The sequence below is a fragment of the Danio aesculapii genome, chromosome 3 (assembly GCF_903798145.1).
Source record: "Danio aesculapii chromosome 3, fDanAes4.1, whole genome shotgun sequence".
NCBI classification, from domain to species: Eukaryota; Metazoa; Chordata; class Actinopteri; order Cypriniformes; family Danionidae; genus Danio; species Danio aesculapii.
In genome coordinates this window covers 30,073,359-30,098,969 of record NC_079437.1, presented here as the reverse complement: position 1 = coordinate 30,098,969, position 25,611 = coordinate 30,073,359, and the positions used below count along the sequence as shown (strand labels likewise).

The following is a 25,611-nucleotide window of genomic DNA, read 5'->3' as shown; positions in this document are numbered from 1 at the left end:
CCCTATCAACCTCCGTTGATTTCGCTCTTCAACAACACGGTCTTTTTTAAAGTTCCGTAGACGAAAAGAGAAAAGGGGCTGAGAGGACACCGAAAATAGGGACCGTTCGAGTATTTTAAATACTAACGGGACATAAGGAAAATCTAAGGAAGGCGTGAAGAGGTCTATCTGGGCGTTTTTGTACCACATTAACCGTTTCCTGGTGTTTAAATACGGGTAGGCAATTGCTAGCACCATCAGGCTAACGGCGTTAGCAGCTAGCGATCAACCAAATGACAAAGGAAATATAGCCAGTAAAACCACATTTCCGTAACGATATCTTTTATACGCGTTGCTTACTCGGATCGGGGCCTTATATTTTGACCGATCACCCAGATAACAGAAAACGGCACACACGATCTGTTTGAATAAACCCGACAAAAATCCACTAAAATGGCGGAGCCGGACAAATTAAACATTGACTCCATAATACAGCGTCTCCTGGAAGGTGAGAATTTCTTCACATCTCTCTAACATTGTTTCGTTATTCTGTAGATAAACGCACATAGCCAACAACACACGGAATTTGTGCATATGAGTTTGTGTGCATGCAAGTAATGTTTTGTCTTGCGTCTAAATCATATTTGTATCCTGGAAAAAAGCCGGGGAAGTGGGGCTAATTAGCAGTTGCTAGCCAACCATTTTAGGCTATTTTGATAGATTTTTGACCGCGAGTTTACAGCCAGAGTCACATTTCAGTTATTATATAGAAATGCTATAAATTACGATCAAATGTTTCCCCCACATACTCTTCATTTTAAGCCTGTTAGCGGAAAAGGGGCCAGTATTTCATTCATTGGTGTTCTCCAGGGGTTTCATTTCTTTATGTCCAGCTTAACGTTACATTTACTTTTTTGGTTACTGTCCATTACAGCAGAGGAAGTCCTGTGTCTAATTAAAACCTGCAGCAATAGGATTACTCCCAACTAATGAGGATGTAGTTAGTGGAGTGCAGCACTAACTAGATGATCTCCACAATAGAGGCCTTCACAACATGGCACAAGTCGCGGAAAACGTGACTTTATTTTTTTCATTGTTGCTGAAAAGAGTCTGAATTTGAACTTTTTGTTCAACGAAAAAAAAAAACGTATGTAAAAACAGAGATTTATTAATTTATAGCCTAAATGCGTTACCTCCCCAAATACAGGATTTCCTGAGAGTCCATGTTGTTCTGTGACAAAAGATGATTGCTGGGTTTAGTTTTATTGCTTTATTTATATAGTTTAAGGACTTGATTGCTAAGATTTAATTGCATAGTATTGTAGACCAGCTTGATCCTGTCTGATTTAGGGAGTCATATCATATTAGATGGTGCCACAGAGTTTCATCCATTTGGAAGACAACTCAACGCATTGTTGAGATTTTTTTTTTTCTTGTTTTGCAATTATTTCTGTTGAGTTAAAATATTTGTTTTGATCAAGAATTAATGCTACATCCTCCTCATTATTATAGCGGCCTTAAGACATTGGGAAGAGATTTTCGAGTCTCTCTTTGGTGGCATTAGGAATGTCTATTGTACTTTATGCTTTGCCGATGCTTACTGAGGGTAAACATTACAAAACACAGCACAGATGGGCTTAATAAACCTAAGCAAGCAGTTTATCAAATATCTGAATCACATCAAGCATGCGTGTTGCGTAATAGTAATGCTTCAGGCCTTTTTTTTTTTTGCAAACTATGTACCGTGTTTTCTGCCATTTCCGTAGCAAAGGGAGTAGTGCGAAAGGTCATAGGTAGGCACCCTGAAACCTTTATAGTTTCAGCAGAATTTATCATTCTTAAAATCTATAAATGCTCTCCTGTGTGTATTGGTGTAAAACATTTTTTTGGCTTGATTATGCTTTCAGTTCATGTTAACTTTTTTTTTTTGTCCAGGTCAAGTGTAGTAAAGGCTCAAAATTACAAATGGTCTAACTTTGCAAAATCTATTGACGTTTTTCTTTTTCTCCCCTATATTTTTATGCAAGAGAGGGGAAGGAAACGTGTAAAAAGGCACACAGACATCAAAAGAAAACAGATTTCCACATACCCCAGACCTTTTACCTTTTGGCGGCACTGGGTCCTGTTGGCAGGCTGTGTTAACCTCATTTTCTCTGCAAATTGTAGAAAAAAAGAATATAAACAAACAAACAAGCATAAATGGTTGTATTTAGATCACCTTATGTAATCTGCTGCTCTTTTTTTTTCCCTCAGAGCTTGATGTCTTTATCAGAAGTCCTGAACAACCTTAGGATAATATTACACATAAATATTATTTGAGATTTGAAACCAGTTTACTTTGAGGTGTTGAGAATATTTAGAAGATTTCTGGTATTTCAGGTCTAGGTTGTTGCTCATTTTGAGCAAAAAATATTGGCATTGTCAGTCTTTGCAAGGAAGTTGCACTCGACTCACAATTGTATTTTTTGAGTATATTTATACATGACACGATGTACTAAAAATGAGAAGTCCTATTGCAAAAGTTGCATACAGACAATATCACTGCAAAAATGATCCCTGTTCATACAGATCAATGACGGCGATCAAAATGCTTATTTATGCATGCCAGACCAGAAGTTGCCATGGGTTTTTTTTTTTTTTGTCTTCACAGTCCTCGAGTCCAGCGATGTTTTGGTGGTCAAGTTCTCAGCCTTGCTTCTAGACTGAACATGTAAAATGTATGCGCACATTAGGCATAGGACGATAACTGTTTTCAAGGTGTACCGAGGTTTGGAAAAGTGAAGGTTTCCGGTATTACCGTGCATAATAAAAAATTATGTTGTAAGGCTCAGACAACGTCACCAAACTGTTGGCTTGTGCCTAAACCATTCAGAAACTGAATACCGTATATGAGACCTTAGGTTCGTGGTCACCTGTTAATCTTGTTCATATTAGAGATCTGTGGGACGCTCCCTCTTACACACAAACTGCAGAGGTTGTGTTCTTTTTCGAGACCAGGTCAGTTGGTGCGCGACTCGACATTTTACCTAAACTCTCTCTCTCCGCCACACTGTCCCGTAATGACAATCACGCATACACATTTTTAGGCATTAAATAAATAATATTTAATATTTATTACTTGTCTCCTATATAAATGCAATGATTTTTATGATAGTATAACGGTATTGAAACTGACACCGTTGCTATTTTAAGATCCCGCGGTGTACCATATTACTATATTACCACCCAAGACTTATATATATATATATATATATATATATATATATATATATATATATATATATAATAAAATTATTATGCTTGGGTGGTAATACAGTAATATGGTATACCGGGGGATCTTATAATAGCAACAGTGTCAGTTTCAATATATATAATTATATTTTTTTTAGGACAACAGTATCTCCAGTAGAAGAGATATTCAAAGATGCTGTTTTAAATTGTAACTAATGAAGACCGAAGTCAATGATTCATTTTAATTATTTAGCCTGACTTGTTTTAGGACATACTGTTCCAAAATATTTTAAATGATTCTTAGAGTAAAATGTACTGGTCAAAGCAGAATGTTTTTTTTTTTTTTTAATTAATTTAACCGAGACATTTAAAACAACTTATTTAAGAGCAGTAATCACGATACCATGAAACCGTGAAATTTGTCTCCAAGGTTATCATCAGGATCTTATCCCGGCCCATGTCAAGCACACATGGTGCTGTCATGCAAATGAATGGCCAAAATATAGTCAGAGTTTTCAATTAAAAACTGTTTCAGGAAAATGTACATAGAGCTTCCTATTTAAGTTCTTTGTGTACTTGGGTTACTGTGCTTGTTGTTTGAAAATAATTACTATATTACATAACTTAATCCCCATTTTTAATGAACCCAGCGGTGCCTCTTTTCACAGGCAGTACCCTTTTTTTTTATTTAAATCCAGATCCCAACACTTCAGTGTAGAATGCTCAGAAATTCCAGCTTTTAACTTTTAAGTTGAGACCCTTTTGGTTCATGCTGTTCTGTACCGCAGCGCTGTTGTGCCCAAAGCCTCATGGCCAAACAACTGAAAATCAATTGTACTGATTACAGGTGACCTGAAGGAAACTTTTGCACACAGTCGGCTTTTTTTGGTTAGGTTTTGCTGGTTCATTTGTTTGACCATCATCTACTTGTGTTTGTGATTTCTGTTGAGGTGTCACATAAACAAGTTGTTTTCTTCTCCTCAGGTTGTCCCTCTATCTCATTGCCTTCATTGGATTAAGTGTAGAGGGTATCACCTGAAAACGCATGCATGTCCGTGTGATGACTGTCTGCGTGCCAAACTGATTAAATGTCGGACTGTTGATAGGAATTTGTTTCCCCAGTGCACGAGATGGCAAACGCGCGTAGACAGTTGATTGATTACTTCTGTTGTTCTCTGCACTGATATTTAAGGAACTTAACATGCCTGTGAGTTTGAGTGTTTCATGTGAACCACCCGAGGAGTTCTGTTACTGTTTTTAAATCTCTTCTTAAAACCCGCTTTCTTAATTTAGCCTTTAGCACAGAATTATATGTTAACATTTTGTATTTTATTTATTTGTATCTTAAACATATTGTTGGCACATTTGTACAACTTTTTTTTTAAGTGCGTTAAAAATATAATTGAACTGATTGTTAATCAACCAAGTACACCTCTAGATTTGTAGGCAGTTGAACAGTTCTCTGCCACACCTAACTTGGCACACCTACTGGTTATATTTGTGGTTTATTTGCTTGTTTGACATATAGGTCCACCCCCCAGCGTTGTGTTGGGTCTAAGCTCTGTGAAGCTTATTGGCCCCGTGACTAACTTTAGAGCAAGTGCTGTTAGGGCATTAGCCGGCCTTAATCTGGGTTTAAAGTGACGAGTGGCTGGATCCTATTTATACCCACTTTTCACTCTCTGAGCCGATGGACTTCCGGTCACTCTCCAGGCCCTCAGATCACTCATTTGCTTTTTTAAAGGCCACCTTTTTAGTGACCCTCCACACCTAACTATTAGACCACACCATTGATTCTTAATTGTATGGTAAAATCTTAAACATTTTATTAGTGGACTGTAATACTGCTACTTGTGTTTCATTGATATATTTTTCCAAGTAAATTCTAATTTAAACTAGCTTTTCTGAAGTTGTGATATGAATACAGTTTCACCAGATGGCTTAAATAGCTCTATTTTGAAAGAATTCCTTAATTTAAAGTAGTTTTGTAGTGGAGTGAATCTGTAAACATATATAATAAACGAAGCACAAGCATAGATAAATGCACTAATACTAAAATGTCCAGTCTGAATTATAGTGGACCATTAGCCACAGAATTGTAATTAATCACAGTATTTGTTTGATTTATGCAACAAAAACCTCTAAATTTTCACTTATCTCTTCAGACGGTGAAGACCAAACAATATTTCTACTTGGTCTTTTAATATTTGGACTAGAAACAAGACAAAAAAAAAATAACACCAAGTAAGAAAAGCATTTTTTTTGGCATTGTGATTATTCAATTTATCTACCTGAAAACTTTTAGACTCCACAGAAACGTGTCAAATAGAGCTATTCAAACTATTTTTTTGAAACTGCAATCATATTGCAATATTTAATGCAGAAAAAACAAATTATCGCAATTAGGGCTGTGTGATTAATCAAATTGCAATTTGAAACATTGCAATTAGTTAATCGCAAGAGGCTGCCATTTATACAAATATGTATTAAGTTGTTATTATTATAATTTTTTTTTTACAGACATTTAAGGGTGCTTTCACACCTAGATTTTTGTTTCCGAACCTGGCACGTTTCCCCAGTTAGGGCGGTTTGTTTTGCATATGTGAATCCAGCAATCGCGTTCAAATCCACGGCAAAACTATGTGAAAGCAACCTAAAAATAACTATTTTTGGAGCATTAATCACAATACCGTGAAACCGTGATATTTTTATCCAAGGGTATCATACAGTCAGAATCTTATACCGGCCCATGCCCATCTTTGTGTGACAGTCTTACTAGCCAATTGAGTGAACACACTTTCGTTCTGCCCAATCAAAATTGCGCAACCAAACTATGTGGAATGCCCACAATAAAAAAAGAAAACAAACAGGAAAGTGCGAACAAGTGGGATAATGGCATCTGTTTCTTCAGAAGCAATAATAGACGAATTAATAGTGAAGAAAAACAGCATTGGTAATTTGGGAATATTTTGGTTTCAAACTCATCGAACAAAAACAGGCAATTTTTAAGAGCTGTCGTGGAGAGCTGAAGCTTGACTACAAAATTAAATTGCAAATCAAATTGCAATCGCAATATGTCAGCAAAAAAAACACAATTAGATATTTTCCCCAAATTGCACAGCCCTAGTCGCAGTATCAGATTCTTCCAATAAATTATACAGCCCTATTTTATCGTCTTCTGTGAATCTAACAGTATTTGGGTACAGAAATTAAATTAATTAAATTGAATCTCTATTAAAGTTAACAAACATTATAATTTTGTGTTTGCATGTTTTAAGCTCACTTAAAAAGCTCATACAGTCACAGGCCTTAAAAGCACATGCAAATGATTAAACTTTCACACCATTATGTTTAAACTCTGAATTGTGTCTGAAGTGTAATCCGAACTTGACGTTGCGTGTCCTGCAGTGTGAACATTGCAGATGCACACCATGAATACATCCATAGAAGTTGTCATTATGCAACGATGGATGAAATCAAGGAAGCCAATAACCTTTAAAAGTCACCTATTAAATTTAAACGTGGGTATTTTGCATTAGTTATTGGTTCCGTATTGTGGAACAAGTGATTTGCATTTAAGGGAAGTCCAATTCAGGTTATTCAGTTCACTTTCTTTTGTTGTGGAACAGAGAAATTGAATTGTTGCTTCCCAGGTAACTTCAATGCAAACATAAACTGTTCGTGACAGGGCAGTAAACCATACAATGTACAAACAATAAACCTGAGGCAAGATAAATACAGAGCTGAAATGCAAATAACCTCATCAGACTATTTATTACTCTAATTTTTTTATTTTTTTTACTTTATTGTTTTAGACATTCAAACACGACTTACAAATTTGGACCAACTAGCATTTACACAACAATTGACAATAAAACATGCAATATACAAACAATACCTACAGAAGTGATAATAGATTAAAACAATAATAATAAAAAAATACAAAAAGTAAACGGTAATAAGTAAAATAAATGCATAAATAAACAACAAAATACTCACCTTCTATTTTAATCTAATCCTCTTCAATGTAACTTTCTTGCAGAATTAGTTTTTTGCCAGATTTTATAAAACGTGTTGCCAGAATCAGATTTTCTCTAGTTCCAAATGTTTCATTACATCCCTCATTAGATGTATATATGCAGGAGCAGCTTTCTGTTTCCGGTTTAGTTATATTAACTTCCGTGCTAGTAGACAGACAAATGGAACATTTTTGTTTTGTACTGTTCTCTGCAAAACAGTAATGCCTAGAACTGCGATACGGGGATCTTTTGGTTTTTTTGAGAATGTTAAAAATATATTTTCTCAGTACAATGATAATTTTGGGCAGCTCTAAAACATATGAGAAGTGAAGTGGTTTTAATTGTGTTCTCAGTAGGTATTGGAAAAAATTGACATGGCAATATTTTTTTTGGTTTGCAAGTAGAGCTATTCAAGACTACTAGTGAATTTGTCTTCATATCGCAATATCGCAAAGTCATTTATTTAGATTTATTGGGATGATTTTGTATTGGAGTGAAACATAAATATCTTTATTAAACTACAGTCATAAACCCAATGGAGCAAACATTACAGTAAATAACCACTGCTTTTTCCATTATGGTTTTCTGGGAAGAGTCTAACAGTATTCGGGTACAGAAATTGAGTAATAAAATGTAAAATAACATTGCATAGTCTTCATTATACAAATAGTGCAATAATGTTAATCTTTATTAAACTACTTTTATGCGCTATTAAAATGCTTTTAAACTCAGTTAAAATTAAGGATGCACCGATACCATTATTTGGATCTGATCCTGACACAAATTCTGAGTATCTACCGATACAGATCTGATCCTAATACTGTGCCAATAAAAAAAAAAACATAATCCAGTTTCTATAGTTCTTGTGATTAAACTCAAATAACATATCTTTAGTAAAAATAACAGACCCATAGGTACGCCCACACAGAATCTGCGCACGCAGATTTTTAGCCCATCTTTAATTCTGTTTATTTATTGAGTAAATGTGTGTAAATCTATATTTGTTCAGTTTTTAAATTAATTACAGTAATATTATTGACTAATATGAAAATGTTCATCTGATTTATGTACAATGCAGTTTGTACAGTAATATTTTCTGTCTTTTAGTAGATATATGAGAGACTTGCTTTATTTACCAAATAAAGTGGATCTAATTGTATTTGCAATTTAATCATTAAATAAAAGTAAAAAAAAAACTATTTAATCATAATTAATAATATCCCAAAATAATTCCGCAGAAATCCACAGATTTTAACCAAACTTCTCTGCAGAAATAGCAAAAAACAGCTGCAGATTCCGTCTGGCCCTACCCATAGGCCTACTTATGAAACATAAGTAAAAATCTAACTAAAAACATGATGCATGCTACATTATTTGAGCATTCGTTATGACATGGATGTGATCTGTTATGGTCCAGCTTATGTTTCCTTTTTTTAATACTAAGATTTAAAAAAAAAAAAAAAATTTAATCTGTAATAGTCTACCACTATTGACCCTAATTGTTGGTAAAACAACCAGCCTTGTAGCAAAGCCTGATATTTTCCTCCAGGTTTGATGCAGACTAAACTGTTTGAGGCCAGTTTAACTTAAACACTCCCTCGCCAAATCTCGCCGTCGGTGAGATGGAGAAAATGAAAGCACATCACAGAGAAAAAATCAGATGCTCAAGACCTAATCTTTAAAATAATGCCTTATATTAAACATGTAGCAAACATATGAGAGGTTTGTGATACAACAATTGCAGTGGAGCATGAATGAAATCTTTATTTTCCATGGAGCAAAGCAAATAATCCACCCACACAGTTGTTCATTGTTCATCTATTTTTGTCTGAAAAAGTATCTTTTTGGAACAAATTTAATTTGGTATAATTTGTATCTTAATTTCGGTGGTCAGTTATCTACAAAATAAACAAGAAGATTTGAGGTAAAGAGCTTCAAAACAAAGTCCTCTAATATGCTTCAGCGCCAAAACACAAACTGCTCTGTTAATAATAGGCTCCCTTTATGGCTTTTGTTGGCTTATAAATTACACTGAATATAGCGCATGCGCAAGCTTGGATTTGGATTGGTACCAGCTGTCCGATACCCGATCCAGCAAAAATATGCTGTGTCAAATCAATATCCAGTCCAAGTATCGGGATCAGTGCATTGCTAATTAAAATGCTCACATAGTCACAGGCCTTAAAAACACTCTATCTCACTCTGTTATACTTAAATCTGCTGGGACTCCACCAATTTCATGAGTTTTAACTTGTGGTTCCTGCTCATCTATAATCCCAACTCAACATTGCATATCTTGTCATGTGACTTGTGGACGTACACATTGCGGTATTGATGCTAAAGCGATAAATTGTGTAGCAATTAGTTTTTGAATTGCAAATGTTCAATAATATGTGATTACGTATAATAAATTGATATTGAAAATTGTGAAATTGCAGGCATCAAATTCAAAGGAAATGTGACCAGCATTATTGCGTACAGATATTTGGCTTTTTGCACTGTGACCGGCCGTCTTGTGGGTCTCTTTAAACAGCTGCACAAATATGTTTGTTGTGTGGGTGAAGATTCAGTCAGCCAGCTGTTTCTCTTTAGACTGTCATGATGAATGAGACATCTTCCGTTCTGCTGCTTTAAATTGAAAGGGATGGGTGGATGCAGAAAAGCATGCTCTCTTTCCCAGCCCTTTGTCATGCACCGTAAAATTGTTTTGGCGGTAAACATTGTTTGCTTAGCATGAAGCTGGCATTGTGATGTCACAATTTTTTTTTCAGCGCTGACTATTTGTGTCCTTGGTTAATCCGTGTGAAACTGCATGCTTTAAACATTTATTTAGAGGTGTAGGCCGGTTGAATCGATTTTGCGACTGCACAAATAAGCCATCTCTGAAATCCTTGCATAACCGCCCGATTATGTGAGTCACCGGGATACGCTCTGTACTATATTTCCTGCCTCAAGCCAACCATGTGAAATGTATATTTAAAACCCAGCAACTGCTTGAATACAACTGCAGGGCTGTCTCTGGGGTTTTTTAATCTTGCCGTTCTGAACATCTCATGCATGGATGCAGCACTTGTGATGTATGGCCACTGTGGCCTCGCAGACGTCAGCTTCAGCTCTGGCCTGTCCAATATTTCTCCTCTCCAGATACATCATACGGTCTTTCTTTCATCTGCCGCTGCCAGCTAAGCCCCCTGAACAGCGTGTCATGCAGCCAGTCTAAAAGGGCATGTTTGAATAATACCGCAGGTCTGCGTTGTGTGAGATGACAGTCTGTTTAGACCCTGCAAACCTTCTGTCACAGCACAGCAGCAAATCTCTTTGGGTCTCTCTCTCGCTCTCTCTCTCTTTTTTTAAGGGAGTTCAAGAGCGCAAGATCTGTTGACCCATGTTTGGTTGTTTTGTCATGAATATTTGACTTAATTCTGTCTGAAGTTCAAAGGCACGTCATCTGCCGTCCTTCAATATAAAGATCTTAACCTGTATTGTCGTTTGTTACAGTCGCATGCATAGTTGTTCTAGTTTGTGTTTGACGAGCACAGAGGAGTGCTGTAACAAATCTGCTAAATTCTGTTAATACTTCAGGGTGTCTGCAGGATCTTAAAGTATTAAAAGTTGATAAATCAGTGTAGAGAAATTTAAGGCCCTTAGTTTAAAGTCTTTAATGCTATTTTGCAAGGTATTAGGTTTTATAGAGGTGTGAACCTATACTAGTCTCACGGTTCGGTTACGATTTATCATGTCATCGATTTGGTTCAATTTGATTTCACGGTGCACTGACGATGCTTTCAGTCTTTAATTTTACCTGCTCACAGAAAACAATCTTTTTGAATGCATCTAACAAAACTCAAGTACACACACAGAACAACATCAGCATGTAAAGCAAATAAACAAACGTAAATCTTATCCTACTTTTTGAGCATTTTCGAGTGAGTTGGTAATATGATTGGTCACGCGCTCAACATAAAGGGCTACGATTGGCTCTGGCGCTGCCCACTGATAAACGGCAGCAGCAATCACAGCTGATCCATGGTAGCAGCTGAGAGGAAACATCATGCCAACAGGTCAAACGGATCTGAGTGACTGAGAAATGGAGTTTACTTTCATTTTCTCCAGCAGTGAAGGGGCTTCTGCTGTCACTTCAGTGTCAGTAAATGACTGTCCAGCAAACACACACAGTGAATTGTGCAGAGTTTCTGCGTTTGAATTCCTTTGCTCGCCTCCCTCGCCATAGTATTCTACCGCAACATACGCATATGAGATTAATGACGTCAGAATATAATAGCCGGTTAGGAGCTTTTACTGATCTAATACCGAATTGACCACTTCTGCATCGCAGTATACCAAAGAAACAATTCTTTTTGACACCCCGAACATTTTATATCATTTTTGATTATGCAATGTATGATTGTATGCTAAAGTTTGCCTGAATTAAATCTGAGAATATCAGGATGCTGTGTAGTTAACCATTATAGACAACACCATTATTTCTGCAGTTCTATAGGCGCCAACCTGCTGACCGTAGCAAGATTTAATAGATTTTTATTCAGTATATGAATGATGTTTTAGTTTCTTATGTTAATGTTTAGTAAATATACTGCAAGTTAAAATCTCGCCAGTGTTTTCGGTTGAAACCTAAAGTGCTTTTAAGGTCTTAATGTATGGAAAGAGTCTTAAAAGGTAATGAATTTCACTCTCTTATTCCTGTATATACTCTGTTGTCCAGGGTTAGCACGGTTGGGGTGCATTCTTTTAGTAGAGACATGTGATACACTGTTTGGGTGCGCTGACGTCCGTGTTGGACATCTCATAGTTTCAGAAAGCTTCTTGAGTTATCTTCTAGAAAGCACACGGTTTTCCCAGAACTGGTGCATATGCTTTTCTGTTTTGGCTTGTTTCCTGCTGTTCTCATTTTGTCTGTTTTTGTTTGTGTTTCTCCAGTTAAAGGCTCCAGGCCAGGCAAGAACGTACAGCTGACAGAGAGCGAAATCCGTGGCCTCTGTCTCAAATCGAGGGAAATTTCCTCAGCCAGCCAATCCTGCTGGAGCTGGAAGCACCGCTCAAGATCTGTGGTATGTTTAGGGTCAGGGATGGAATCTGCGCGTGCAGAAGTCTGCAGATTTTTTTTTTGCCAATCCTTGAATCTAATCAATTACTTGTGTTAATGGGTGTATTTTATATTATTCAGTTTTTAAATTATCTTCATTTTATTGACATATGAAAATGTTTATATGGTTTATTTACATTACAGTTTGTAAAGTAATATTTTCTGTTTTGTAGTAGAGATATTATATGAGAGACTTGCTTTGTTTACCAAATAAGTGGATCTAGGGATCTAGTTGGATTTTCATTGTAAACATTAAATAAGAGTATATTAAAATATATATTTTTTTTAGTTTCCTGTAAGTTTTTAGTTAAGATGCTTTCAAAATCGTTCTGCATAAAACCGCAGATTTAAATAATCTCTGCAGAAATAGCAAAAAAGTCCACAGATTTTGTCATGGGATAAGGGTAATTAAGGTCTGAAAGATTTGTGGAAATATCCAGACTGATATTTTTGTTTTTTTAAATCTGCAGGTGATGTTCATGGTCAGTACTATGATCTTCTTCGTCTGTTCGAGTATGGGGGCTTTCCTCCTGAGAGTAACTACTTGTTCCTGGGGGACTATGTGGACAGAGGGAAGCAGTCCCTAGAGACAATCTGCCTCCTGTTGGCCTACAAAGTCAAATATCCTGAAAACTTCTTCCTGCTGCGTGGCAACCACGAGTGCGCCTCCATCAATCGTATATATGGCTTCTATGATGAGTGTTAGTATCAGTTTAAATACTGAATTAGATTTTCTACAAAAGACACCCTTCAGTATTCACATGTCATATTGATCTGTTCAGGTAAGCGGCGGTATAACATTAAGCTGTGGAAGACCTTCACGGACTGTTTCAACTGTTTACCTGTGGCTGCCATTGTAGACGAGAAGATCTTCTGTTGCCATGGAGGTGAGTGCAGCCGGAGGTCTTCTGTCCCCATGACAATTTTAATGTCCGCCATAACTCCTTTATTGATTCTTGCAATTTCCCTGGAGAAGTATAAATATAACCGTTTATAGCCACATCACTGGAAGATCATAAAGTTTGGTTCACTTGACTTTTACAAAAATCCAGGGAACCACTAGGGGACTTAGAGTCCTCATAAAAAGATGTTGAGTGTACATTACATGTGAACTGCTGTGTGCTTTGTCGATGACGTGGGAGTAATCTGTTCTGGAAGTGAACCATAATTAATTTTATTTGATTTTTCTTTCTTTTTTTTTCTTTCTGTGAATCGGTAGTCGTATCTTGAAAATAATGGCTGTGCTTAGCAAATGAGATGCCGCAGACAAAGACCTCAGATGGGGGAGGTAATTCTTATTGCTTCAAGCAACACATTAAAACTATTGATGCCACTAAAAGGGCTTTTAATCTTTAAGAAACTGGTGATAAGATGCACGCTGTGATGTAAGGGAAAACACAAAAACTTATCCGAAAACATGCCTTTATCTATTATTTTGGTCCATATCACGACCATATGGGTGTTTATAATGTGTGTGTGTGTGTGTATATGTATATATGTTTGTGTATGCATTAGGGCTGGGCCGATAAACGATATTATATCAAATCACGATAAAATCTTTCAACAGCAGTGATAGGCTCTGAACTTTTTTTTACTCTATATTGATGGAGCAATGTTATGCGCAACCAATGAATGCGAATCTGAAAGTGTGTTGATATTAGAGATGTACCGAATTTCTGGCCAGCAAAAATTTATCCGTCAAATGTTATGCCTCTAAATGGACCCTCTAATTTTTGTGGCTTCAATCATTGTTGGGGTACTCTTTTAAACCTGGAAGCATTAACAACTTGTATTGAAATGTATATCGTTATCGTTCAATATGGAAAATGATCAAGATTGAATTTTTGGCAAATTCGCCAGGCCTAGGATGCATTTATTCTCATCTTTTTAACCAGTGCAAAAAAAAGTGTTGCTTCCTGTTTATCACTTAAACACTTATACCATGGCAAAACCATCTAGCCTAATCAACAGACTTCAAACATACTCACCCACAACATATACAAAAATAGTAGCTGAAATCTACTGAAGTTGAACCATCTGAACTGTGGTTGGCTGGATTAGTTTTATTAGTATTTACACAATGAGGATGGAATCAAACTCATTGTGGCCTCAGATCATGCCACTAACCTGTTCATGTTTGGTGAACTTTGTGCAACTGCAACAAGCACCAGGTTTATCCATTGACCTTGAAATTGTTTGCTATAGTGGTGTAACGGATCACAAACCTCACGGTTCGGATCACACTGCGGTTTTTGAGTCATGGATCGGACCATTTTTCGGATCAATTTTGATGGTGGTTAGTCGGCAACTTTTGGCTAAACAATGCAAGTGCTTCATCATTCACCAGTGTCAAGTTCCATTTAAACAGTGATTTTAATCTTTACCGTGAACATTTGAACTACAAATTGTTGTCCCAGTACTTCTGTGTTATTCAAAACTAAATCTCTCTCTCTCAAATGCAGATTCGATTACATCATTATGCATATTAATGAGTCATTATTGTTTATCATGTTGCACGAGTTTGAATTGAGATCACGATCTTTTAATGTTTAACTGTGCAGCTTTACACTGAATGCATTAGTGCAGGCTAAACAAACAGTGACAGAAAACTTCAATAACCTAAGAAATCATTTGGGTCCCACCGCACCTTTTTCTGTCATCATATTTTACAGGGAGACCAAAATGCTTTCAAACACATGATTTGAATTATGCGGGAGGCGATCTCTCGGCAATTGTTATAAATGTTGGATTAACCTACAAGTTTAAAAAACTACAAGTTCTTAATCTGCGGGACAAGTGCGTTCAGAACTGTGGGTTATGGCAACTGTGATCCGTTACACCCATGGTTTGCTATACTTTTGTTTCCAGAAGTTGGTGGTTCTAATAGCGTTTCGTTTGTCAGCAAAGACATGAAAATAGCTTTATCAATAGTACCAAATTAAGGCATAATATATTTTGATGAACAACTTTACAATTACATTTCCTTATCAGTTTGCTATGAGTGAATCCGGATCTGGTCATACAGTGTCCGAGTCAGTGTCAGTGCGAGAGAGCTGAAATGCATCTCATGTAATCACTGAATCAGTGTTTTAACCACAGCAAGATGTACATGTCGGTTAAATAAAATAAAGCTTTAGTTTACACTGCAGAAAGACAATAATTATAAGTTTTATTGTTTCACTGTATAATTATTTACGATAAAATGTTAGATTTGATCTTACATTGTCCCATAGCAACATTAGTATAGAATAATATACAACATTGTCATAGTGTATTCAATTTAGTACCCATTTCATTGAATATTGAAAGTATCCAAGCATCTCTTGACACTTTTCTTTTGAAAAGTACCATTACTTTCCCTGTTATTTAGCTACTTTTCTAAGGATGTAATTTGGTTAATATTTGTGAAACGTAACAGTATTTACATAAAATAATGAAGCAGTTTGTAAGCTGATATGCTTTTTGACACAACAAACAGTCAAAATGTCGTAATTTGACACTGTGAATATCATAAATACAGTTGAAGTCAGAATCATAAGCCCCCCTGTTTATTTTTTTTCCTTAATTTCTGTTTAACAGACTTTTTTTTTCAGCACATTTCTAAACATAATAGTTTCAATAACTCGTTTCTAACAACAAATTTATTTTATTTTTGCCATTTTTGACAGTACATAATATTTTACTAGATATTTTACAAGACACTTCTATACAACTTAGTTACATTTAAAGGCATAACTAGGCTAATTAGGTTAGGCAGGTTAGGGTAATTGGGCAAATTATTGTTTGTTCTATAGACTATCGAAAAAAAATAGCTTAAAGGGGCTAATACTTTTGTCCCCAAAATGGTATTTAAAAAATTTAAAACTGCTTTTATTCTAGCCAAAATAAAACAAATAAGACTTTCTCCTGAAGATAAAATATTATCAGACATACTGTGAGAATTTCTTTGCTCTGTTAAACACAAAATTCAAAGGGAGGCAAATAATTCTGACTTTAACTGTATGTCAAAAATAATATGTAGTCTAAACCTGACCAAAGAAGTGCACAGTGAAACATGAAGCATTGTTTTTGCTGCAGGCCTCTCTCCAGACCTGCAGTCAATGGAGCAGGTGCGGCGTGTCATGCGGCCCACGGACGTGCCTGACCAGGGGCTGCTTTGTGACCTGCTTTGGGCTGACCCAGACAAAGACGTGCTGGGATGGGGAGAGAATGACCGCGGCGTGTCCTTCACCTTCGGTGCAGACGTGGTGGCCAAATTTCTTCACAAACATGACATGGACCTAATATGTAGGGCGCATCAGGTTCGTATACATTCTGTGATGGTTGGACTGCTTGCGTAAACAGTTGCAGCATGAAAAATCCAAATAAAATGTGACATTATCTTCATGTGCAGGTGGTGGAAGACGGTTATGAGTTTTTCGCAAAGAGACAGTTAGTCACCCTGTTCTCCGCTCCTAACTACTGTGGCGAGTTTGATAACGCGGGGGCCATGATGAGTGTGGATGAGACACTCATGTGTTCCTTCCAGGTGAGTGAAGAAGAGCTTTCATTTCCTTGACTTTACAAGACCTTTCAGTTATTCTGCAAGTATACAAACCATACAAGTCTAAAAGGCATAGTTCACCCAGAAATGTAAATCATCATTTTCTCACCATTCACTTGTTCCAAACCTGTCTGAGTTGGTTTGTTCTTTTGAATACTAAAGATGTTTTGACAAGCTGAAACCCTGTAATCATTAACTTCCACAGTGTTTTCTACAGACTACAGATGTTAGTGGTTACAGGTTTTCAGCTTCCTTCAAAATATCATCTTCTGTGTCCATTAGAAGAAATTCATTCCACTGATTTGATTCCAAATTCATTCCACTTCCACTGTAAGTTTGAATTAGATCAAGGTTTGGCTTCACGTTTTTTTTCTTCCAAAACCTAGTAGACTGCCTACAGATGTTTTAAAGCATCATGGGAAGACACTCAGTGCAAGCCAAAAACCTAGCTATTTAAATAATTCTTAATTTTACTTTTGCAATCATATGAATAACATTTCTGTGATTTATTTTGTGGCAAAAGGCAAATCATTTGTCTCTTCATTTTCTCACTTTATTGTAGTATTCTATTCCAGTGTTTTTTTAATGGGAAAATTGCAGATTTTATTACTTTAAGAACTTTTACTGACCCTATGCACTCATCTGCCACTTTATCAGGTACACCTGTCCAACTGCTTGTTAACGCAAATTTCTAATCAGCCAATCACATGGCAGCAACTCTGTGCATTTAGACATGTAGACATGGTCAAGACTATCTTCTGCAGTTCAAGACGAGCATCAGAATGGGGAAGAAAAGTGATTTAAGTAACTTTGAATGTGGTATGGTTGTTGGTGCCAGATGGGCTGGTCTGAATATTTCAGAAACTGCTGATCTACTTGGATTTTCATGCACAACGATCTCTAGGGTTTACAGAGAATGGTCAGAAAAAGAGAAAATATCCAGTGATTGGCAATTCTTTGACCTGGCAATTAAGGCATTTGCGCGCAGAGGAGAAGGGCCAGACTGCTTTGAGCTGATAGAAAGGCAACAGTTTTTCAAATAACCACTTGTTACAACCGAGGTATGCAGAAGATCATCTCTGAACGCACAACACGTCCAGCCTTGAGATGGATGGGCTACAACAGAAGACCACACTGGGTGCCACTCTTGTCAGCTAAGAACTGGAAACTGAGGCTACAATTCACGCACGCTCACCAAAATTGGACAATAGAAGATTGAATAAACGTTTCCTGGTCTGAGTCTTGATTTCTGCTGCGGATGATGGGGTCAGAATTTGGCGTCAACAACATAAAAGCATGGATTCATCCTGCCTTATATCAACGTTTTAGGCTGGTTGGTGTTAATGGTGTGGGGGATATTTTCTTGGCACACTTTGGGCCCATTAGTACCAAATGAGCATCGTGTCAATGCCACAGCCTGCATGAGTATGGTTGCTGACCATGTCCATCCCTTTAGGACCACAGTGCACCCATCTTCTGATGGCTACTTCCAGCAGGATAACGCACCATGTCATAAAGCGTGAATCATCTCAGGCTGGATTCCGGAATATGACAATGAGTTCACTGTACCCAAGTGGCCTCCACAGTCTTCAGATCTCAATCCAATAGAGCGCCTTTGGGATGTGGTGGAATGTGAGATTTGCATCATTGATTGTGCAGCCGACAAATCTGCAGCAACTGCGTGATGCTATCATGACAAATCTCAAATATATAGGTCAATGGACCAAAATCTCTGAGGAATATTTGCAGTACCTTGTTGAATCTATGCCACAAATGTTTAATACAGTTCTGAAGGCAAAAGGGGGTCCAACCCGGTACTATTAAGGTGTACCTAATAAAGTGGTTGGTGAGTGTAATCCAATGTATTAAATGTATTTGTAAGATGTCTTCACTATATTTGATTCAAGGTAAGAACTATTACGCTGCTCTTGTTTTGAGTGAGTGCATTTTAAATATTGGTTTTATGCAACTGTTGACATACAAGTACTCCATATTGAGCAAGACACATTGGTAAAAGTTTTGTCAATGAAATTGTTTCAAGCAAAGAAAGATTAGGTTAATAAATGAAATCATTTGAGTCAATGCTGTGAATTTCTAACCTATGTGTTGGCAAAAGTGTGGTGTGTAATGACCCAGGATAAGATCTCACAAAAGACTGCTGTTGTCTCAGCTTGAAAAATAAATCCATTTAACATGTGGAATGTTTGAGGGGTGTAAAGTGAAATAAATGTGAGGGGTGTAAAATGTATTCTACATATCTTTTGTTTCAAATTTGGTTTTATCAGTCTTAAAATGTGTTTTGAGTTGAGTGCCCTTTGCTGTGTGTCCAAAATAATTTACTTATGGTCTCGCTCAGATTAATGTCCACAGAGCTTTCAAAGGAGGCTTGGCCCTGTGGGATTGTGTTATGAGTTTGACAGTTGCTCTTCTGCCTCACCGTTCAACTTATCCATATGCTGTTGTGCACTGTTTGTGTGGACACATTTGGCTTCAAACAGGCATCCCCACAATTCTGATTGGGAAAAAATAAGTATTAAAATCAGTTGTGAGTCTTTGAATTGTACTTTAAAGGTTGGTTCACATGTGGTGTTGTCAAGCAGCTCAGCATGAAAGTGTCTTTATTGACGGTAGATATCACTGGTGCTGAGCAGAGTATATAAAAGTGGTCAATTGTGAGATTCCATGACGGTTAAGTTTTGGAGCAGATCTTCTGCATTGCTCACTATATGTACTGAAGCTATCTCTCTGTGGGCGGACGCATCTATATTTGGAAATGCGCTGTTGCTTATTCTCATCCTCTGTCTTTCTTCTTCAGATCCTCAAGCCAGCCGATAAGAAGCTGTACTACGGTGGAGGTGGAGGAATGGGCTCAGGTCGCCCGGTCACCCCGCCGCGAAATTCAGCCAAGAGTGGAAAAGCCAAGAAATAACACCCGCTGGATGACCCCCACCACCCTCCCAACGTCCTCTCCTTATATTCCCTATTCTCACCCCACTCTTTTTCTCTACCTCCCTCCTTTCTTTCCGTCTCCAAACAGCTATAAAGCGAAACAGTACCCAGGGTTGAAGTCCTTCTCTCTCTCTTTTTTTTTTTTTTGGTTCCTCATGTATCTTTACAAATGTGTGTTTATATATGAGACTGCGTGTGTGAGCGTCGGTTCTGTTTGTTACGCTCTTTGTGTTCGTCTTTCCACCCATCCTTCCCTCCACCGCTCATCGCCCCCATCTCTCCACCTGTCTCTGTGTCAGGGAGTGTCCGATGAAGCCTCCATGCAAATGCCCAGCCAGACTCTGTGAAAGATAGAGACAGACAGAAGGGTTAAAGGGGCGGGCGGGCGGGTCGAGAGGTGCGGGTAAAGCCCCCCTCACTGTTTGTCCTAAATGGTTTTAAACACAGAACTTGCACATCCTGCATTAGTTAGAGAGCCAGTCTGAGTGAAATGTGATACATGTACTCGCGTGCGCGCGCACACACACACACACACACACGCAGGGAGAATGGATGTGCAGAGAAAGCGTGAGGTAAAGAGAGACTGTCACAGGTGCATAATTTCCATTTAGAGATCCAGTGATTCGAAACAAACAATCATGTTGGAACTTTTTACTTTTTTTGTAGATGGATCACAACAAAAGCTTTGAAATTCTTTGCTTACTATGTGTGTTTTTTTTAGTGTCTTTTTGAAAGACAATTATCAATAAAGAGAACTTTATTTAATCTTCCTGTACTATCTATCTTACTGTGTCCTGCTCTCCCAAGTTACCAATCTCTTCCTCAGGTGTAAGTTTACAGTCGTGAATCTGTTTTCTGGTTTGCTTTCATTTGACTGAAGAGGACTGAATGTAGTCTTTCAGGGTTGACCAAAGTTGATCTTTTCTGAGAAGGACCGAGAATGTGCACCTAGTCCATTTGTTTTTTTTCTGTCTGTCTCCAGCTTGCTTGCTTGCTGCCTCTCTTTCTCTCTCTGCTTCCTCTAATCATTCAGCTCAGTATCTTTTTTTTCCTCCATTTATTTTTTTTAAATAACTTAATTACTCTTATCTGTCCTAATTGGTCTGTCTATCCCTCTTTTCACTCTTTACTATTTACCATAATCTGGGTTTTTAAACACCAGACGTCACATCCAGCTCCTGGACCTTGCCAGCTCAGCTCGTCCATTTCCTCTAGAGATCTGTTGTCCTTTTCATTCCCCTCCCTCCATTTCAAACTGTGTGTTTTGAGTTTTCGGGCAGGATTTTAAGTTTGATCCTTTTCAATCTCAGAGGAGTTGCTACTGTAATTAGCGCTTATGAGTTCTTCTGCCTGCCTCACAAACTCTTCTCACGGGTTCCAGCAGATGGCGCGTATCACTGAGTGAGTTACTTCTGCTTCAGTGTGTTCCTAGGAAATAAGAATATTGCAAAGCAATACACTAGTGTCCTCTGCTGGCTCAAAGACACACTGACAGGTTGTTTTTTTTCTTACTGTAGTGGCCTGCATCATATGTTCTGAGATGAATAGTTTTGTAATTTGAAAGAGTAGTAATTTCCACAGTTGTTTGAATTCAAGCAATTTTTTGATTAAGCTTGTAGCTGAAATACTGTCTTTTAAAACATGAATAAAGTATGGTGACCTAGTTAAGGACAAAAAGGTATGTCTAAGGTAAACTTGCTGCGTCCCAATTCGCACACTACTTTTTGTATGAAGGAAAAATAAATTCTTTTGAGTGTGTAAAAGAAGCATGCAGGATTTGGGGCATACTATTTCCTCGTTATTTAGTTCTGAGCCCTGTCAATCATCCACATTCCTGTCATAATTAATTTCCTACTTTATTGGAGAAGCAGCAGCAGGTTAATCTTTCTTTCACAAGTCTTTCACGCAGAGAAATCTCCTCAGGTCTTTGGATAATTAAGCCTTCAGACGGTACTGTCCAAACACGTTTTTATAGAAGTTCAGTATTGTTGTTGCAGATGAAATGCAACACGGAAAACGCGATTTTAATAATGACCAGTTGGCTAGATATTCATTCAAACATCTTTACCAAAGACTCTATATTTGACGGTTCGCCTCGCGCGTCATGTTTGTAGTTAATTCACACTCCTCACCTGCGTTTGTAGTTCTATTTGAACGCGCAATGTATTGTGGGCAACATCAGTGATTAGTGCAGGGCTGCTCGAACTCGGTCCTGGAGGGCCGGTGTTCTGCTGATTTTAGTTCCAACTTGCCTTAACACGCCTGCAGGGATATTTCTAGAAAGCCTAGTAAGAAATTGAATAGCTAGCCCAGGTGTATCAGATTGGGGTTGGAGTTAAACACCAGGACTCCGGACCTCCAGAACCAAGTTTGCACACCACTGGGTTAGAGCATAGACGGTTCTGCACTTAATTTTTACTGAAAATAGAAAACCATACGGGAACCTTTGGCATACTCTTTACAACTACGATTTGGGACATACTAATTCTATTTTTCAAATACTATTTAGGACGGATAGTATGTTAATTGGGATGCAGCATATGCTTTAGATCAGTGATTTCAAACTACTGAATTCCTGGAGGGCCGCAGCTCTGCATAGCTTAGCTCCAAGCACTTCCAACTCACACCTGCTTAATAGTCTCTAGTAGTCTTGAATACATTGATTAGTTAGATCAGCTGTGCTTGAGTAGGGTTGGAGCAAATCTGTGGCTCTCCAGGAATTGACTTTGAGACCTTTGCTTTAGATGCTTGCTAGGAAAGGCATCCCATAATTGAGGTCTTCATTTTAAGGCGTTTCATTGTTGATTTAACATTTGTCAATCTTGGTGACTAGCACTGAATAATTAGGGAAATAATGACAAGCGTAGTGGCCATAGACCTACTCATGAATGGCTTTCTAGCATATCAGAACTATTTGTCTCATACAGAACATAACAGTGATGACAAAACATGAGCGATTGTTGCCATTCATCATCTGCTATCTGATGGTCATTTTCAAAACTCATACTAATCATATAAAAAACAACAATATAACCATAGTACTGCTGTTTTCTGATAGATCTTGTATATGTTTTATGGGGCAGGGAGGATTTTTAATGAATTGAGTATGTGAGCAATCCAAAAAAAAATTGATGTATTTCTATTGGTTGATGGCCTTTCGATTATCTCTGATCTCTTCAGCAAGGCTGGTAGATTTGTGCACATCATATTTGCTTTACAGCAGCACTGAGATTAAGATTTTATTAGTGGTAGAGTTGTTGTTTAATAATACATAATGTACTTTTGTTTTACTTGACAGAGAGCAGGATATTTAGATGTGTTTTTTTCTTTTTTCTTCTATAAAAGCAATCAGGGATGTTTTTCCTTATGTATCGTAGTACATTATTTCAACTGTACTATAGTGAGAAATAAGCCAATTAGAGGTTTCAGGAGAAAAAAAAAATTCAATTTATTTATTTTTTTTTTCAATGAAATTTGATTTCGATCCAAAAATCCTGTTTCTCAGCTACTGGAAACAAAAAATAAAACTGTATTTGTACTGGTGTTTTTTTATTTTTATACTTGCATCTTTTTATTGACGATTTAACTATTAACCACAAAACACATTAAAACAAACCAACACACATACATACATACATACATACATACATACATACATATATATATATATGTATATATATATATATATATATATATATATATATATATATATATATATATATATATATATATTCCTAATTAATAAAGTATTTATAATAATACATAAAAAATTGTAATAAAAATATATAAGTAAATAAAATGTATTTATTATTTTTATCTTTATTTCATTCAATTATGATATACCATAACTCAAAATACCACTAGAAAAAAACACCAATAAAATTCAAGTAAGAAGTCCAGACTTGATGAAAAGCCTTAGTACTGATTGTTTTTGAAATTCCTTACAATTAATGTGTTATATGAAAGATTTTCCACATGTAAGTAGGGTTTCAGTAGCTAATACAAGCTGTTTTTAAATAATGAAACCTGATTCTTGTTTACACACACACACACACACACACACACACACACACACACACACATATATATATATATATATATATATATATATATATATATATATATATATATATATTGGCCTTGAAATAACGTTCAGTCAAAAATGATTAGATAAAGCAACACATGACCTTGAAGCAAAACTTGCAGGTCTAGAAAACAATCTAAGCATACTGCTGGTCTGTATGTTCCAGTCTTTAATACAGTATTCAAGCCCTTGACTACAGGTGTGCCTTTAATGATATACATTATCATATACTTTCGATATACTTCAGTACACACTTGCAAAGAAAGTTTGCAGTATATCTCAAAAACTTTAATACAGGAAGCAATTCCCTTTGTTCTGGAATAAAAGTAATTACTTCTCTAGGGTGATACACTTGTTTAGAAAACACAGCAAAGCATTTCTTCTATTATATCAACATTTAGGCAGTCTGCCCAGGGTTGTTCTCCAAGGCCATAGCTCCATAGCTGATGAAGAATATCTTCCTGTGAAGATAACACTCCCAAGCTTCTAGCTTTCGGGTGTAGTAGCTGGTTAGTCGTGTCATCTGAACCATCTCCTCTATTGCCAGCAGAAAACTGACCCGCTTGTATACGTTTTCCTTGACCTTTTTAAAATTATAGGAATATCTGAATATGCAAGTGATGATTTGTGTGTCTTACAATTAATGTCATTAAACCATCCAGACATCCCAATATTTAAGAATTTTACAGACAACACAGCAGCACATTAATTACTGTGTTCCTCATGATTTTTGAAAATAAACAATTATTCAAATTTTGGTTCTTAAAACATATTTAAAAAAAAGTTGGAACAGGAAAGCATTTACCACTTTGTAATGTTGCCATTTCTTTTCACAACACCTAAAAGACATTTAGGGACTGAAGACACAAAGTGATAGTGTTTCAGGTGTAATTTTGTCCCATTCTTCCTGCAAAACAAAGTACAAAAAAGGTCTTAATTGTTTCATTTTGTGCTTCAAAATGCACCACACATTCTCTATTGCAGACAAGTCAGGACTGCAGACAGGCCAGTCAAGTACCTTCATCCTCTTCCTCTGCGGCCAGGACTTTGTAATGTGAGCAAAATGTGGTTTTGCATTGTCTTGTTGTAATATGCATGGGCGTCCCTGGACAAAAAGGCAGCATATTGTGCTCCAAAATTTCTATGTACTCTTTAGCATAAATGACGCCATCACAGAAGTGCTAGTTACCTTTGCCAAAGACACTGACACAGCCTCATACCATGAGAAGACCCTGGCTTTTGGACTTTTTGCTGGAAACAGTCTGGATGATCCTTCTCTTCTTTTTTCGCTTTTCCTGTTTTTTTCATTTACAAATTAACTGAAGTTGACAAGACATAACATGAAATATTTTGCGTTCATATTGTCTGCAATGAAATAGAAGTCAGAGTAAATTTGGAAATAACTACTTTCATTATTTATTTGCGTTTTCCATACTGTCCCAACTTTTTCTGATTTGGCGTTGTGTCAGAACATGCACCCAAAATTCCAAACCTCACATTCGAAACAACATGCAGCACCAAAAATATTACATTAAATATTACAGTTAAACAGTGCAAGGCAACGCCGAGGGTAATATTTAATCATACGATCAAAGCAGAAGAAAAAAACAACCTTAATCCCATCAAGAATGCATTTTACCAAACATACAGGATGATATTGCATTGCCTAACTTTAGGAGGTCAACGGGACACGGTTAAAGAG

General features: G+C 36.9%; 1 protein-coding gene across 1 annotated transcript; it reads left to right on the top strand.

The window, feature by feature from the left end:
- Positions 1-20,590, top strand: ppp1caa (protein phosphatase 1, catalytic subunit, alpha isozyme a). Its single transcript, XM_056453604.1, is given in 8 exon segments — positions 1-487; positions 12,168-12,242; positions 12,245-12,298; positions 12,804-13,034; positions 13,116-13,220; positions 16,411-16,634; positions 16,727-16,861; positions 19,692-20,590. Coding segments are annotated over 8 exon segments (993 nt in total). The 5' UTR covers positions 1-432; the 3' UTR covers positions 19,806-20,590.
- The last annotated feature ends 5,021 nt before the right edge of the window (positions 20,591-25,611 follow it).